Genomic DNA, 18,024 nt, shown 5'->3' with positions numbered 1-18,024 from the left:
CCAGATGGGTGGGTGTCAGAGCCGCGGGAGATGGGAAGCCCACCCCTTACCGGCCAAGGTTGTCAGAGAAGTTGATGCCTTCACTCATCTTCCCTCCGACCACGGAGAACATCAGGGCCCCTGTCACCATGCCCCCTGCCTGGCCACAGTGCTGCAGGAAACACCCAGCCCAGAGCTGCAGAGCCAGGGCGTGGACGCCAGCCACGGTACTTTCAGCTGCCAGCGCCACGTGCCCTTTGGACCCAAGGCCTCAGAACCACACCTCTTACCTGAATGCACCTGGAATACTCCAGCAGCACCTGCTCCACCTGGTTCACTCTCTGGGGCTCCTGAAATATCTGAAGGTAAACATATAATGTCTCCCAGAAAAGGGTTTCAGAATGCCTGGGTCTTGGGTGGCTCTTGGCCTTCTGTTTTCCAGACTGGGGACTGGAGAAGCCCACAGGGCCAGGGCCCTTGGGGAGATCCCTTGGATGGTTATCAGGGATTGGAAGCGGGGGTGAGGAACTAGCGGAAGCCCCTGCACACAAGAAATCCAAGGAGGAGCTCTGGGTGCCAGCGTCCTCTCGAGTGGGAAGTCCAGCGGAGCAGCCACTCACCTTCTTCCTGACAGCCAGGCGGGCCAGCAGGCCACTCTTGTCCCAGTGGGCGTGGACCTGGCGTTGGTACGCATAGGAGGGGAAGAAACAGACCACCCCTCCCGGCACCACGTTGCACAGGTTACAGAGGATGCGACCCGTCTCATCCATCTAGGGAGGAAAGACAAGGAACCCGCCACGGAGCCATTCCTGAAGCCCCCCAAAAAGGCTCAAAGCCAAGTATAGCAACCCACGGGTGACTGCGGGGGAGGGGGGCACGGCCAGGTGGCTCCCTGGGGTGGAATGTGCCACCCTCCCTACCACACACCCGATGATGCTTCTGGTGCCTGGTAGCATCTGTGACACACCACCGTGCTGGCACACCAGAGCTAAAACCCACTGTGGGATGCCGCTCAGTCCACTGTTCTCCAACTCCCAACATCCTGGAGGGGATTAAGCCCCGTCTGTGACAAATCAGGCACTGAAAACCCCAGGCATGCCACTAGAGGTGTGCTCCCAACACCCGCATTCCTGCCCAGGCGGAGCCCACAAAGCCGGACGGCAAGAGAACCAAAGGCGCTGAGCAGCCTGCTCGTGAGCTTCGTTTAAAGAAAACGTCCTCGGCAGCCGGAGGCATGAGGCTGGAGATGGCTCAGACCTTCCGTGGTAAACTTCTAGATCCTGCCCACCCTGTGCCAGCTGTGATGCTCGGCCCTGGGCAGGGTGCCCCCAGCCCTAAGTCTGCCTCCTGCCCCCGCAAAGGCCGTGGGAAGGCAGGCTGCCTGGTACAGACCATCTGAGGCAGCTCTCTCTTCTGGTATGTGAATTCCAGCTGCTGGTTGGAGGGCCCGCTGCAGATGACGAGGGGCAGGATGTTGTCTGCAGGGATCACGTGACCTGGCGAGACCCAGTGAGGCTGAACTGGAGTCGACTGTCCCGCAAGGCAGAGTCCAGGAAGAGCTTCCCCCGACCCTGTCTTCCAGACTAGGAAGAGCAATTCACGGCCCCCGCCCCCCACCCCGTTTCCACACGGGACCGACTCGGCGATGCCCAGGCCTCTCCGTGCAGACACAGGGGACGCAGAGCAGGAGAGCCCAGAGATGGGGAGCTCACGAGGAAGCTGCCCTCTTGTGGCCTCAGCCCCCAGGCCTGATAACAGCACACGGCTGAACACTGACACGAGGCCCAGCCCCGAAACCCTGGGCATGGGTCCTCACCACAGGAGAACTCCACCACGCGCTCAGCTTCCACCCCGGCACACGCCAGCAGCTGCTCCCGGAAGTCGGACACCTGCAGACCACAAAGCCAGCTCTGTCATCTCCCAGAGGCCTGGGCCAGGAGGCGACAAGTACGTAAGAACAGAAAAAAGAGGCAAAAGGAAAGGCTGCTAACAGATTCATTAAAAGAAAAAAAATAAATAATGATACCCAGTGTTGGCAGCCTCATTTAAACCACTTGTGGGAACAGCAAGAGAAATTCAGCAATTTGAAACAGTGGTTCTAAACCCTGGCTATGCAACAAAATCACCACTTGGAATTTAAAACATATATATATGGTCAGGGCCCAGCCCAAACTATTGAATAAGAATCTCTAGTGGGAAGACATATGCATTTGTATTTTTAAAGAGCTCCGGGTTTTCACCTATCAAACTGGCAAAAATCCCAAAGTCTGACTGCTCTCTGGAGAACCAGGCATTCTTATATGTTGCCTGCGGGCCACAGGCTAGCACAATTCCTGTGGAAGGGGGATTTGACACTATTTAACAAAGTAGACATATTTTTACTTTTTAACCCACAGTCCCCTATCTAGGCATCTCCCCTGAAGTACAGCTCCACAAACCAAACATATGCGCAAGGACAGTCCTTGTGAGGTTATCCGTAACATTCTGCATTTCAAGAGAGACTGGCCGAAGGAGCTACCCTATCTCCCCCAGCAGACGACCCCGCAGCTAACAGAAGGAACGCAGACCACCCTGTGCACTGCTAACGTGTGATCGCCAGAGCATGCTGGGAAGTTAAAGCTGACTGAGCTCCCTTTAATGTAAGAAAGGAAAGGGAGGGCTTCCCTGGTGGCGCAGTGGTTGGGAGTCAGCCTGCCGATGCAGGGGACGCGGGTTTGTGCCCTGGTCCGGGAAGATCCCACATGCCGCAGAACGGCTGGGCCCGTGAGCCATGGCCGCTGAGCCTGCGCGTCCGGAGCCTGTGCTCCGCAACGGGAGAGGCCACAACAGTGAGAAGCCCGTGTACCGCAATAAATAAATAAATAAATAAATAAATAAAATAAAAAGGAAAAAAAATTTGCTCATCTTTGCAAAAAAAAATTAGAATGAAACACTGGAGGAATAGACCAGTAGCTAATAAAAATGATTACCTTTGGGAATGGGGAACGGTTTGAAGAGGGACAGAGGTGAGACTGAATACGTCTTGCTATATGGTATAGCAAAACTTGTTTAAAAGTTTCGACTTTTGAACCATACAGATATGGACATTTTTAAGAACATGAAGTAAAAAGGCAAACTAAAATTGAAAACAAAAACTGAAAGCCTACCTCCCTATCAAACTCAGAATATAGCCACACAGAGAAAAGCTTGACTTCAAGTGACTTTGTATCACTAATGACCACATATCCTTAGTGGGGTACTTTAAAGGCAAAAAATAAATGCATGTAAATGAATTCAATCAGTAGTTTCTTGTTAGAATACTGGTATAATTTTTTTTTTGGGGGGGGGCACAGCATGTGGGATCCTAGCTCCCCGACCAGGGATCGAACCTGTTCCCCCTGCACTGAGAGTGCAGAGTCTTAACCACTGGACCGCCAGGGAAGTCCCAGAATACCGGTATAATTTTGAAACTATTTTAAGTATATTCGAGATAGAGCAAATAAGTAATTACGTTAATGTGACAAGAAATCAAACTGCAGCCTAACAGATACTACGTAAGGTCAAGTAAAATGACTGATTTTGATACAGAAATGTCACTGTGGACTCATAATGTCTGAAAACTATTCCCTAGGTCTGTCCCCTGAAATGGCCTATAAACGGTGATGACCCAGGAGCACTGTGAACGCCCTAGCTCCCAGATGTTGGTTTCTAAGTACCAATCCCCCTTTGAAGAAACCGGGGCACCCTGGACAAATGAATGATTCCAGGTCTCGGGCAAAGAAAGTGTTAAGGTGAGCCCAGGACATTTTTTTGTGCTGAAAGCAGAGAAGCCTCCCAAGACTAAGGGGGCCATGTCAAAGGGGCCAGAGCAGCATGAGGGGTTCCCACAGGCCAAGTCTCAGAAAATCTGAGCGTCAAAAACAGCGACTATGGACTTCCCTGGTGGCGCAGTGGTTAAGAATCCACCTGCCAGTGCAGGGGACACGGGTTCGAGCCCTGGTCCAGGAAGATCCCACATGCCACGGAGCAACTAAGCCCGTGTGCCACAACTACAGCGCCTGTGCGCCACAACTACTGAGCCCGCAAGCCACAACTTCTGAGCCCACGTGCCTAGAGCCCGTGCTCCGCAACAAGAGAAGCCACCGCAATGAGAAGACCGCGCACTGCAATGAAGAGTAGCCCCCACTCACCACAACTAGAAAAAGCCCGCGTGCAGCAACGAAGACCCAGCGCAGCCAAAAATAATTAAAAAACAACAGCAACAAAAAACAGCAACTATAAATGATTCTAATACACCAGTGAATAAAAGTCTACTTCTATACACAAGAAAGAAGAATGGAAAAATAATACAGCTACAGGGGTGACTCTAACAGGAAGCTGAGGTTGGGAGCTGACGGCTTGAGGAGGTTGAAGAGCCTTTGCCTTTCAGCCAGTTAAGTCTTGGTTCTAAGACACATCCTAAGGAAGTGACCGCTGTGCAGAGATGCAATTGTACCTCCCACTCTATCGTTTAAAACAGAGGAACTGCAAATCGCCTAGATACCTGACAAAAGAAGGGTGGTCGTATGTGACAGATTCACATAACGGATAAAGTGTAGCCAGAGCTGGGCAGGAGAAATGCATATTCGCTGACAAGGAAGAATGCTGAAGGTGCTCTGCTGAGAGAAGCAAGTTGTAACAGCAGCGCGTGGAGACACCATTCTTGTTTATAGCAGCAGCGCGTGGAGACACCATTCTTGTTTATAGCAGCAGCGCGTGGAGACACCATTCTTGTTTATAGCAGCAGCGCGTGGGGACACCATTCTTGTTTATAGCAGCAGCGCGTGGGGACACCATTCTTGTTTATAGCAGCAGCGCGTGGGGACACCATTCTTGTTTATAGCAGCAGCGCGTGGGGACACCATTCTTGTTTATAGCAGCAGCGCGTGGGGACACCATTCTTGTTTATAGCAGCAGCGCGTGGAGACACCATTCTTGTTTATAACAGCAGCGCGTGGAGACACCATTCTTGTTTATAACAGCAGCGCGTGGAGACACCATTTTTGTTTTTTTTTAAAATATGTATGTGTATTTGTAAAAACTATGAATACAAAGACTATTGTAATGCTATACACCGAAACGAATCTTTTGTTGGCGGAATTATCTATTTCCTGTTTTTGCTTGTCTCTGCTCCCTACAATGAAAATGTTTCCTAAATATGTATACTAAAACTTAAATTTATAAAAGAAAGAGAAGGTTTTATCTATGGTGGGTACAGGAATGGAAAGGCACTCTATTCTGGGTCTGAAACTCCAGAATGGCTTTCTCTGGAGAAGTGGCTACAGAAACACCAGGGCTAGGCAGTGCCCACCCCACCCCAGACCCAGCCACGAGACAGGACAGCAACGCCACCTGGTGGACACTGCTTGGCTGGCTCAAGCTAACCCCCTTCTGATTGGGGGACTCACAGGATGGGAAGAGGCCTGATGCTACATCCTCCCCAACCCAACAGCTGGGCGCGAGAGGCTGGGCCGTGTCCTTACCGGTTGCATGGTGCCCCCTGCAAGGACCACCGCCCGGCATTCCTTTACCACCTGGGCAAAGTGCACGGCTGGATTCAGGAGCAGGAATTTGAGGCTGCTCTGACTTAGGCTGCCTAAAGAAAGAGAAAGACAGCTACATGGAGAAGGGCAGGTGCAGGCCCAACAGAGACCTCCATCTGCCTGAGACAAAGGGGATGTCCAGTCGGGTCCATGTAGAAGCCATAAGAGATACAACTTTCTCTTTAAATTAGACCCATCTCATCTCCAGGACAATCCTGAGGTAGATGGCAGGACTGTCTCCCTTTTCACATGAAGAACTGAGATTTAGGGAGAAACTGGTCCAAGTCATGCAGCTCATAGGTGATGGAGCCACGACTCCAACAAAGCCCACCTGACCTTCACACTGGGCTACGCGGAGTCTCTGGCAACCTCGCCCGAGACCAGCCAGCAGCCCAGCACCTCTTCATCCCTCCTCACCCCCCTCGACTACTAGCGTGGGTCACAGGTGGCCAGTTTTCACCCATTTCTGCGTCCCAAGCTGCTGGGGTACCAGATGGAAGTAAAGCAGCCTGGCTCCAGGCTGGCTCCTCCCGGGGTTACCTTGACGGCTCAGGATGACCCTGCCATCCTGGTTGGCAGTGGTGAGAGCTGCGAGGAAGCCTTCGATGTGCATCAGCGGGGAAGCGGGCCGCGGTGCCCTGTCCTCCCCCTCCTCCGCGGGGGCTGCAGGAGCTGCACAGAGCAGAGGAAGGAGGGTCTGGGAGCCCGGACAGCAGGGGGCTCCCTGCACCTGGGCTAAAGCCATCCTCCGGGAAGACCATGCGTGAGGAAGGCCAACTCTTGCCCAGGCTCCCCCTCTGACTCACCCGCAGTCACCCCCGGCTGCAGGCTCTGCAGGAAGTGCTGGAACCCGGACAGTTTGGGCTGCTCCCTGGAGGGCGCCAGGACCGCCCCGTACCTCTCTGTGAAGCCGAAGAGCTGGGACAGGGATGAGAGCAGTGGTTGTGAGAGGGAGCCGGATGGGCCCCTCCCCGCCCCCAGCGAGCTGCCGCACGGTGAGCACGGAGACAGGGCGTTCGGAGGTTCAGCAGGCCAGGAGAAGAGACGCACGGAGGACAGCGACGGGGGCCCGCGCAAAGGGACACGTACCTTTCTGCTGACCATGCTCTTTTCACAGTAGCGCTTCACCTGCGAAAGCAAACCCAGCCAGAGGCGCCGGGAAAACAAATCCAGCTGGAGAAAGCCACCTTCCAAACGACAGGAGCAGGCCCACGCCACCCCCCAGGTGCCCAAAGCGCCTCTTGTGGTCGCATCACCCTCCTGCCTGAGGCCTCCCCTCTGCCACTGTCCCCCCCCTGCGTGCGCGCACACACGCACACACACACACACACACATGCGTGCGCACACGGTGCCCTGCCACAAGGGACTCGGCAGCACGGCACAGCCTCTCCTCTCTAAAGGTGCTTGGTGATGGCCACGTCCCCTCTGCTCTCCTGCACCATGACAGCAAAGCTGGACCTTGAGAATTAAGAGGTAGTTTTTTAAAAATCCTATGAGCAAAAGCACAACACAAAAGGGAGAGCTGGGGCTTCCCTGGTGGCGCAGTGGTTGAGAGTCTGCCTGCCGATGCAGGGGACGTGGGTTCGTGCCCCGGTCCGGGAAGATCCCACATGCCACGGAGCAGCTGGCCCGTGAGCCATGGCCGCTGAGCCTGAGCGTCCGGAGCCTGTGCTCCGCACCGGGAGAGGCCACGGCAGTGAGGGGCCCGCGTACCGAAAAAAAAAAAAAAAGGGAGAGCTGGGCTAGGTCAGGGGCATGCGGAGAAGCTTGGTTGTGAGCACAATGTGCAAGATGAGGGGTGTGGAGCCCCTGAAGATCTCTGAAAAGGGGCCATCTTCCACTAAGATTCACTGGGGATGAGAACACCACAATTCAGAAAGAGTCACATACCACCATGTTCACTGCAGCACTATTTACAGTAGCCAGGACATGGAAGCAACCTAAGTGTCCATCGACAGATGACTGGATGAAGAAGATGTGGCCCATATACACAATGGAATATTACTCAGCCATAAAAAGAAACGAAATTGCGTTATATGTGTAGTGAGGTGGATGGACGTAGAGTCTGCCATGCAGACTGAAGTAAGTCACAAAGAGAAAAACAATACCACATGCTAACACATATATATGGAATTTAAAAAAAATGGTACTGGGACTTCCCTGGTGGCGCAGTGGTTAAGAATCCACCTGCCAGGGCTTCCCTAGTGGCGCAGTGGTTGAGAGTCTGCCTGCCGATGCAGGGGACATGGGTTCGTGCCCCAGTCTGGGAGGATCCCACATGCCGCGGAGCGGCTGAGCCTGCGTGTCCGGAGCCTGTGCTCCGCAACAGTGAGAGGCCCGCGTACCACAAAAAAAAAAAAAAAAAAAAAAAAAAAAGAATCCACCTGCCAATGCAGGGGACATGGGTTCAAGCCCTGGTCCAGGAAGATCCCACATGCTGTGGAGCAACTAAGCCTGTGCGCCACAACTACTGAGCCTGTGCCCTAGAGCCCATGAGCCACAACTACCGAAGCCCGCGCGCCTAGAGCCCGTGCTCTGCAACAAGAGAAGCCACCGCAACAAGGAGCCCGCGCACCGCAACCAAGAGTGGCCCCTGCTCGCCGCAACTAGAGAAAGCCTGTGTGCAGCCATGAAGACCCAACACAGCCAAAAATAAATAAATAAATTTAAATAAATAAATAAATAACGGTACTGATGAACCTAGGGGCTGGGCAGGAATAAAGATGCACACAGACGTAGAGAACACACTTGAGGACACAGTGGGGGAAGGGTAAGCTGGGACGAAGTGAGAGTGACATGGACTTATATACACTACCAAGTGTAAAACAGATAGCTAGCGGGAAGCAGCCGCATAGCACAGGGAGACCAGCTCAGTGCTCTGTGACCGCCTAGAGGGGAGGGGTGGGATACGGAGGGGATATGGAGATATGTGTTACGTATAGCAGAAACGAACACACCATTGTAAAGCAATTATACTCCAATAAAGATGTTAAAAAAAAAAGATTCACTGGGGAACTCCCTGGTGGTCCAGTGGTTAGGACCCCGCGCTTTCACTGTCGAGGGTGCAGGTTTGATTCCTGGTCGGGGGACTAAAGACCCTGCAAGTTGCGTGGTGTGGTCAAAGAGAAAAAAGAAAAAACGTCACCGGACTGTAGTCTGTAAAAGACACGAGGCAGAGAACAGGACCAGAGACCAGAAAGGAGTGAGGAGGGCGACTGCCTGCTCTGGGGCAGCAGCTGTGGGATGAGAGCACGGCGTCAGGGCCTGGCAGCGTGTGGATGCGAGGCGAGGGGGAAAGGAGTTCCAAGGCCATTCGGCCTGCCGCCCGCCTGGCGGGGGATGGCAGCGACCAGGCCAGGGGGCAGCTGGTGTGAAGGGGAAGGGGGAGCAGGGCCTCGAGCCCACACAGCCTGGTCGCCCTGGGCTCCACCGAGCACCACCAGCCCCCTCGTGTGTGCGGCGTGCTGTCCTCCTGAGCTGGGGAGCCTGAATGACGTGGTGCCCCTCCCTTGGAGTCACGGGACCCACGCGCTGCCCTGGACATGGTGCTCCGTGTCGTCAGCAAACCAGACTCACTAAGGTGGTCTGTCAAGCGACAGAGCCTGTGCCCCATCTGGAGGGAGCAGAGGTTGAGGCTGGGCCCAACCCAGGCCAAGCACCCTAGCTGCGTTCTCAGGCACCTCAGCCCGACAGCTGGATCGCAAAGTCATTCGTGCTCTGCCCAGCGCCCGGGAAGACTGTGCCCGAAGACAGGTGGAGGGGAGGCACCTGCGAGCGTCCGCTTATTACACAGAGAGGAAGGCACGGCTCCCCGTGACCCTCTGCCCCAGGCTGAAGACTCCGCCCTCCTGCGACATGAGCTGTGTGTGAGGGTCAGGTACAGTAACTCTACAGACCCTCGGACCTCGAGGCTGCTCAAGGACAGAAGGAATTTACTTTCCATTCCTTCCACCGTCTTAACGCTGTTCCGCCCACGGGGGGCGGGCAGAAAAGGAACCTGGATGTGCCACACAAAGGTGAAAACCTACCTTGAACAGGTTGATGTTGTCGATCTGGCTCTGAAAGAGGAAGTCGCTGACGGTCTTCAGCTCCGTCCCTAAGGGCAAACAAGCGAAGGGCCCTGAAGCCCTCGCTCTGAGGACCGTGGCCTCCGCGCCCCAGAGGGCAGCTCAGAAACGGCTCCCACCTGCTCTTACCTGCCTGAGACAGGCTCTGGGTATTGGGGCTTTGCTTAACGTTCCCTACGAAAGAGAATCAAACAGGTCAGGACGGTGGGCCTCTGGCCCCCATCTTCCCCCTCTGCTCTGTAGTTATCAAGTAAGAACGCTCCTATCTGAAGGGGTCTTCTGCCATTTACAGCACCCAAAGGCCCCACGAAGGGGGCAGGGGGGCCTCAAGGTCTGACCCACGTGCACACGCAGCCCGAGCCTGGCGATGTCATCCTTTCCCACATCCTCCGAGGAGGCGGGGACAGGGACACCCCACTCCACACGGGCGCCAGCAGGAGACGCCCAGGCTGCACGGCAGAGACCCAGTGAAGAGCATCAACGTGAGACAGGTCCCCCCGAAAAGCCCTGCTGCCTCTCTGCCCTTCAGCTTCTATAAAAGCTCGCATAGGAACTGCCAGAGGGAAGTCGTGTGGCTCCGAATGACGCCAAGAAGTGTGGGCCCCGGAGCCAGAGGACTCCAGTCCCTCTCACCGGGCTCACGAACCACAGGCCGGTCACCTCTGCTCTGGGCTTCAGTTTACTGGCCCGAGGGTTACCGTGCCTGCGCCGCCTTCCTCACAGGAGCACCCGAGTCCTGAGTCCCATCACTGTGACGTAAAGTGTCATACACACATTTATATCACAATATATTATTATTACTGCCACCTGTGGGGTCGGGCCTGGCAAAATAACAAGGACTCAGAACAGGGGCAAATCAACCAGGGCTCTAAACAAAGGTCTAAGGCCGGACAAATAAGAATTTTCTAAGTCAATGGCCAAGGCGATTCCTGAGAGACAGAAACCCCAGGGGTCCTGACTGGCATCCAGGGGACGGAGCCCAGCAGGCTCAGCAGCTGGCCGCAGGGCGGGGAGGCTCCTTACCGCCCAGCACAGTCACGAACTTCTCCAGCACATACAGGATCTGCTTGATGTACATCAGGTTCTTGGCCTTCAAGCGCTTCCTGGGGAGAAGCCAGTGGACATCGGTGGGAGGACCCCGACTTCCCCTCCCGGTGCCTGAGCTGAGGCCCTCCTGTCTGCTGTCTTCCCAACTGGGTCACGAGCTACACACGCTCTCCCAGAAGGGCGGCTCACTGTGGCCCAGGGCCTGCACGGCCTCCTGGGGTGCACGCCTAACAAACAGGAGGCGAAAGCACGCTGGCCCCCATCATGCTGGGCCCGGCCAGATGCTATCCCGGTGCCTCCTCTCGCAGGCTGGCTTTGGGGTGCCGAGGCTGAGCGGGGCCTTCCCAACCCCTCGGGGGGCAACGTCTCACCCATATCGTTCCGTGTACTGGAGCAGCTGGGAGTGGGCCTGGCAGAGCTGGGGGGAGAGCAGAGAGCGATGTGATGGCAGAGCAGGCCCTAGACCAGCAGCCTGGGGCCGTGCCAGAGATGCCCTCGACGATGCCTGGACAACGCGAGCCCAGGACACTTGGGGGGCAGTCGAGGTGAAGGGGCGCTGGTGCAGCGGCATCCGCTGGGGGTCAGGGAAAGGGGGGACGATGACTCGCAGATAACGAACGTCCCTGCTAGTGCTTCCTGGGGTGGGAATGCCATGCTGTCTGCTGGGAGAGCCGGTTCCAGGCAACCATCACGGCTCCGTCCAGGCCAGCCGGCACTGGGCAGTCCAGGGGGTGGGTGTCACGTGGGCTTGAGGGTCAGAAACCGCTGGTCAAATCCCAGGCTGACCTCAGGGGCAGCGCTTAACCCTCTCTCAGCCTCCGAGTCTCTACTTAAAACAGCCACCAGCCCAATGCAGAGTCAGCGTGAAGATTAGAGGCACCCCACGTGGTGCAGGGCACATAATGGGCAATGAACAGCGGCTTTCAGAAACCTTGAGCGTCCCTCAAAGCAGTATCAATAGTAACAACCAGCTGCACAAGGACCCCTGCTTCTCATCCCACCATCCGGGTCACAGAGACCTAGTTAGCAGCACCCTGGCCTGGAGGACTCTGGGTGACACAGGCTGGGGAGAAGCAAGCGAAGTGCCCATTGCCTGGGCTGGGTCCCGTCCTAAGTCACACTGGGGAGCCCCGGCCTCAGCTCAGCGCGCCCGCTGCCCCCCGCGGCAGGCCCTGGCCTGGGAAGGCAGAGGCCGACCCACCTGGGAACCGCTGACCTCCACGCTGTGGATTCCGGTGATGGTGTCGATCAGGTTGTGGGCCTCGTCGATGACCACGACCTGGCCCTGCAGCCGGATCCCCGCCGCCTGCCGGGCGGCCGCGTGCAGCAGTATCTGGTAGGGCAGCACCACCAGCTGGAGGGGGAGAGGCGGCCTGAGGTGGGAGCAGGACCCCTCCCACAGTGGGCGGGCCCAGCCCCCGGAACACGTGTAGGCGGGCACTCCGCGTAGGCGGGCACTCCGGAGAGAAAGCTAGAGCAGCTTACTGTGCTTTGAGCTGGAGAACCTTCCCCGGAAAGTCTTATGTGGAACGTCAGCTACAGAACAGATAAAACTGGAGCCGACTGCACTTCCGAGTGGACCAAGGGCGGAGGGGCCTGGAGCCCCTGCTGCAGAGCCCCTTCTGCGCCCCCAACGCCCTCAACACACTGTGACAGCACTGGGGCCCAGAAAGCAGCCCTGGGTTCTGGCCCTGGAGCCGCCACTTCCCAGCTGTCTGACTCTGGGACAGTCAACCTTTCTGAGCCTCGGTTTCCTCGTCTGCAAAACGGGCTTGAGGAAGTCTATCTCAAGTGAGGGTTAATGGGGGGCGGGGCGAGGCGGGGTAACAAAAATAAAAGCACTCTGTCAATTTCTTAGGTGCCGTGTTGTTATGACGATTTTCCAGTTAAAAGGATACCGATAAAGTGAAAATCCAAAAAACTGGAAACTTAAGGCCCAGGCTTTAACACTGGCCCCGCTACTCATGTGCTGTGAGGAAACAGATCAATCACTTAACCCTCCTGGGCCCCGGGGGTCCTCACGCGTAGAATATGAATACCTGCCGTAGCTACTTCAGTGGGCTACTGTAAACAAAAACGACGTGCCAAGGGCCTTAAAAAGTCGAGATCATAAGAGTTTCAGGATATCTCACTATACGGGCACCCAAGTGTGTCCAGACCCCAGGAGGGCTGAGACCACCGTGAGGCTGGGTGGGCTCCCCTCACGCTCAGTTCCGGGCAGCACACTGACAAGCGTCTAACTGCCAGGTAAATGTTATTACTAACATAGTTCCCGCATCTTTAAAAATCTATGGAAGTCTTCTCTTGATTATATGAAATTCTCCATAAACGATACATTATTTCCAAAAGTCATTCAAATTCAGGAAGTAGAAAGAAAACAGTTAAATCATACCACCAAATAACAATGATATCATTTTTGACTCCATACAGCAAGTCTAGGGAAGGGTCTCCACCTGTGCTGCAGGCAGGTGCGCGAGGTGGGACGACCACGCACCCAAAGGGCACCTGGAAAGACCTTTACGTCCCGTAGCTCCCCACGGCACTCTAGTTTCTGCCCTGGCGCTAAGGTGCCATCCCCCAGGACGCCAACTGTCCCTGCAGCCCAGAGCCACCTAGGCACCTGGGGCCTCCTCCAACCCTATGTACCAGGAGAGAGTGGGTGACGTGTCCTCAGTGGGCGGTGTGTCGGGCAGACAACCACGGCCAGTGACACCCTCCTGAACCAAAAGAGGAGTGAGAACTCCCTCCTGGGTCCCGCTCAGAGCCGAGAGCCACCGCCCAGCCTCCGGGGTCTTCACCTGGGCTGCTGGAATGGCGAACCGGCTCCCGTAGTAGGGACAGGCCCGAGCCTCCTTCCCCAGGGCCACCAGCTGCTCGATGTCCTTCACCTCCAACAGGACCTCGTCCCGGAGGAGCTGCAGCTGCTTATGGCTGTAGAAGGGGCAGGTGGCCCGCGGCTCCAGCCTCCTCCTCCGTCCGGGCTTCTCCTCCTCGGCGACGCTCTTCTTCTCTGAGGGGCGCAGGCACAGGGGCAAAGGCAGAAAGAACCTCAGCTGAGGTTCTGACCGCGGGGCCAGAAGGGGTCTGCACCACGGGGCGGGGCCGCTAAACCCTTCCGGAACTGCTGCTTAAGGACTCTTCGAAACATCCTGGCATTTTACCTCGTCTTCTCTAGAAGAGGCCTATGATATCGCCTCCTAGCCAGGGTACTGGACTAGATCCAGACTAAAAAGCAAAAAGACCTTTTTCCCCACGTGAGGCTCTTTAGGAAGGAAGCCCGGTCTGCTCTGCCCTCGTTCCCGCCCGTTTCCCCGTCCCAGGGCTGCACACGGTCCCAGAGGCCCTCCCTACAGCCTCGGGGCGCTGGAGGCTACCGTGTTTGCTTCTCTGCAGCTCCACACAGCGGTCGTTGATGAGCTGCACAGAACCTAGCTTTCTCACATCTTCATTGACACAAAGATTCTACAAGACAGAGGAGAGGGTAAGGGACACGGGGCTGGCTAAGCGACACAGAGCAAGCCACCGGGCCTGCCCGCCTCCCAGGAGCAGGTCCTTCCTTCCAAGGACCAGCAAGGCACAGGGACCGGTCCTGCCCTGCTCGCCCGCCCGGCCCCGCCTGCGCTCACCTGCCGAGAGCCCAGGGAGACAAGCCGAGTGTCCTTGCCGAAGGGGCTCTTCTGCACCTCGTGCACGAACTGGGCCAGCTGCGAGTGGGTCCGACTGCAGTAGTAAATCTGCTCGGGGTAGCGGGGTTCAGGGCAGACTGTCAACCCCAAACATTCTCGGCACAGCAAGGAGGGCTGGGGCCTGAGAGGCCGAGGGAATGGAGAGGGCACCCGGGACACAGACCTAAGGAAGGCGACCCCCCCCACCCCGCAGACCTCTGCGAGCCCTCAGGCCAGGGCGTCCCCCTCCCCTGGGTCATGCTGGGCCCCTGCTCCTGCCCCTCTGGGAGGCTCGGTCATCTCAGGAAAGGGAGTTTCTCCTCAGTGGTGGCTCTTGACACAGGGAGGACTCCGAGAGTCCAGGGCGTAGGGGGAAGCGGGGCAGGCGGGTCCCCATGCACCTGCCAGGGCTTGGGGGGCGAAGCAGGAAGAGGCTGAGTTCACCTCTCTGTGCGCCCCTCCAAGATTTAGGAGAGCCGGGGAGGAAGAGAGGAAAAGGGGGGTGGGGAGGTATCTAATGTCAACAGAGAAAACCCGAAGTCCCACACACACGAAGCCTGAGCAGCGTCAGAACCACACACAGCTCCCAGCACCCCAGGCAAATGCAAATTCAGACCAGAGGACAGGGGACGAGCCACTGAGAGCCAGGGGCAGAGCACCCGTCCCCCACCTCCTGCCACCCCCAGTGGAAAGGCTGCCCCTCGACGCCCTGGGGCGCAGGCGTCTCCCGGGGACCCAGCCCCCCTGCCAAGCACCTGGAGACTCGGGGGCTCCCACCTCCTTCCTGGACCCAGGTCAGTCACAGGAGACCCAGGACCTGGTGTCTCACCTTAGTTACATGTTCTTCCTCCAGGTCATCCTCATCCACGTCTACTCTGAGAGAGGAAAAAACACACAGCACGGAAAAAGTCTTCTCGGGCTTTTGTGTTTTGTTTTTATTCACCTGGAAATTCAATTTTTAAAGGCAGAAATGTGCACTGTCTACAGCTCTCAGAGGAGTTATCAACAGGGTCGGCCTCCGGTCAACAGACGATTGTTCAGGCAGCTCTGTGTGAAAGGCCGGGGTTTAAATCACATGCCACGTGGGGACAAAGTCGGCAGGACCCCATGAGGGGCTGCATGCAGGAGGGAGTGAAGAACATCTTGTGTTCAGAACCAGGTGGGTGTGTCCTCGGAGGCTGCTGTCCCCCGAACCCAGGGCGCCGGAAGCCAAGCTGCAGGACTGGCGGCCCTGGCCTGGACCCTAGCGAGTACTTTTTCCTTGAATATTCGCAAACTCCACTAAAGTTTTTTACCTCGTCCCCTGGGGAGGAGCAGAAGAGCAGGAAAGGCCACAGGGCACTGGCTGCTCCTGTCCCCCGCCAGAGAGAGATGGGGGACGCGCAGAGCAGTTGGCATCTCAGCCCTGGGCGGGATCACAAGTGTTAGTTCTAATTCAGGCCCTGGAACCGGCGCCTCAGGGCAGGACTCTGAGCACCAACATGGAAAAGCCCAGGACCGAATGGTTTCACCAGTGAATTCTACCAAATAATTAAAGAAGGGCTTCCCTGGTGGCGCAGTGGTTGAGAGTCTGCCTGCCGATGCAGGGGACATGGGTTCGTGCCCCGGTCCGGGAAGATCCTACGTGCCGCGGAGCGGCTGGGCCCGTGGGCCATGGCCGCTGAGCCTGCGCGTCCGGAGCCTGTGCTCTGCAACGGGAGAGGCTATGGCAGTGAGAGGCCCACGTAATGCAAAAAAAAAAATTAAAAAAAAAATTAAAGAAATAATGCCAATCGTTCTCAAATGCTTCCAGAAAACCGAAGAGCAGGGAATATTCCCAAACTCATTTCATGAGGCCAGCGTTACTCTGATACCAAAGTCGATAAGGGTACCAGAAGAAAAGAAAATTACAGGACAGTATCCCTGCTGAATATAGATGCAAAAATTCTCAACCAAAGCACATCAGATTCAACAGCACGTTATAAAGATCATATTTCACGATCAAGGAGGATCTATCCCTGGGACGCAAGGATGTTTCAACATAAGCAAATCAATAAATGTGATACATCACATTAACGAAATGAAAGACAGAAAATCATATGATCATCTCAACAGATGCAGAAAAAGCATCTGACAAAATTCAACATCCTCTCATGATAAATATTCTCAACAAATTGAAGAGAAGGAACATACCTTAACACAATGAGGCCATATGTGACAAGCCCGCAGCTAACATCACACTCAGTGGTAAAAGGCTGAATGCTTTTCCTCTAAGATCAGGGACAAGGGTGCCCATTCTTATCACTCATCCTCTACATAGTACTAAAGTCCTAGCCAGAGCACTCAGGCAAGGAAAAGAAATAAAATGCATCCAATTTGGAAAGGAAGAAGTAAAATTGTCTGTTTGAAGATAACATGATTTTATATGTAGTAAACCCTAAAGATTTGACCAAAAAACTGTTAGAATAAACAAATTCAGTAAAGTTGCAGGATTCAAAAATCAACATACAAAAGTCAGTTGCATTTCTATAGACTAACAACAAACTATCTGAAAAAGAAATAAAGAAAACAATCTCATTTACAATGGCATTAAAAAAAGTAAAATACTTAAGAATAACTTCATCCAAGGAGCTGAAAAATCTGTATGCTGAAAACTACAAGATTTTGATAAAAGAAATTGATGAAGACACAAACAAATGGAAAGATAGCCCGTTTATGAATCAGAAGAATTAATGCTACTAAAATGCCCATACTACCCAAAGCCATCTATAGATTCAACTCAACCGCCACCAAGATTCCAATGGCATATTTTACAGAAACAGAGAAAACAACCCTAAAAATCATACAGAACCAGGAAAGATAGCCAAAGCAATCTTGAGAAAGAAGATCAAAGCTGGAGGTATCAACACTTCCTGATACCAAACTATATTACAAAACTATAGTAATCAAAACAGTACAGTACTGGCATAAAAGCAGACACATAGACCAACAGAACAGAATTGAGGGCCCAAAAATAAACCCCTGTGTATAGAGTCAACTAATTTGAAAATGGGGCCAAGAATACCCAATGGAGAAAAGACAGTCTCTTCAACAAATGGTGCTGGGAAAACTGGATATTCATATGAAAAAGAATGAAACTAGACACCTATCTTACACCACTCACAAATTAACTCAAAATTGATTAAAGACTTAAATGTAAGAAACCTGAAACCATAAAACTCCTAGAAGAAAACATAGGGGAAAAGCTCCTTGACATTGGCGTTGGCAATGATTTTTTGGGTACAACACCGAAAGTACAAGCAACAAAGCAAAAATAAATAAGTGGGACTACTTCAAACTAGAAAGTTTCTGAACGAAAGAAACCATTAACAAAATGAAAAGGCTACCTATGGAATGGGAGAAAATATTTGAAAACCATATAGCTGATAAGCGGTTAATATCCAAAATATGTAAGGAACTCGTATAACTCAATAGCAAAAAAAACACCAAAAGCCACACATAATCCAATTTCAAAATGGGCAAGGGAACTGAATAGGCATTTTTCCAAAGAAACATACAAATAGCAAACAGGTATAGGTACATGAAAAGGTGCTCAACATCACTAATCAGGGAAATGCAAATCAAAACCACAGTGAGCTATTACCTCACACTTGTTAGAATGGCTATGATCAGAAAGACGAGATAAATGCTAGTGAGGAGGTAGAGAAAAAGGGAAACCTTAGTGCA

The 18,024-nt window shown here is 54.1% G+C and overlaps 1 protein-coding gene across 4 annotated transcripts in view; it reads right to left on the bottom strand.

The window, feature by feature from the left end:
* The window catches only part of DDX11 (DEAD/H-box helicase 11), a 32,423-nt gene that overhangs the window by 2,120 nt on the left and 12,279 nt on the right, over positions 1-18,024 (bottom strand). For 3 of the 4 annotated variants that reach the window (XM_032644371.1, XM_032644372.1, XM_032644373.1), the window contains exons 6-23: positions 15,149-15,194; positions 14,281-14,388; positions 14,029-14,116; positions 13,453-13,664; positions 11,856-12,008; positions 11,026-11,072; positions 10,631-10,710; positions 9,737-9,781; positions 9,569-9,636; positions 6,630-6,668; positions 6,347-6,458; positions 6,081-6,212; positions 5,481-5,593; positions 1,796-1,868; positions 1,372-1,475; positions 600-749; positions 270-338; positions 51-151 (exon numbers count right to left, since the gene is read on the bottom strand). In XM_032644371.1, coding sequence (XP_032500262.1) covers positions 51-151; positions 270-338; positions 600-749; positions 1,372-1,475; positions 1,796-1,868; positions 5,481-5,593; positions 6,081-6,212; positions 6,347-6,458; positions 6,630-6,668; positions 9,569-9,636; positions 9,737-9,781; positions 10,631-10,710; positions 11,026-11,072; positions 11,856-12,008; positions 13,453-13,664; positions 14,029-14,116; positions 14,281-14,388; positions 15,149-15,194 — 1,740 coding nt within the window. The remainder of the gene's footprint in view (positions 1-50; positions 152-269; positions 339-599; positions 750-1,371; positions 1,476-1,795; positions 1,869-5,480; positions 5,594-6,080; positions 6,213-6,346; positions 6,459-6,629; positions 6,669-9,568; positions 9,637-9,736; positions 9,782-10,630; positions 10,711-11,025; positions 11,073-11,855; positions 12,009-13,452; positions 13,665-14,028; positions 14,117-14,280; positions 14,389-15,148; positions 15,195-18,024) is intronic. The other variant, XM_032644374.1, reaches the window with a different exon arrangement.

Source organism: Phocoena sinus, chromosome 10, assembly GCF_008692025.1.
Source record: "Phocoena sinus isolate mPhoSin1 chromosome 10, mPhoSin1.pri, whole genome shotgun sequence".
NCBI lineage: Eukaryota > Metazoa > Chordata > Mammalia > Artiodactyla > Phocoenidae > Phocoena > Phocoena sinus.
This window is presented reverse-complemented; position numbering and strand designations above follow the sequence as displayed.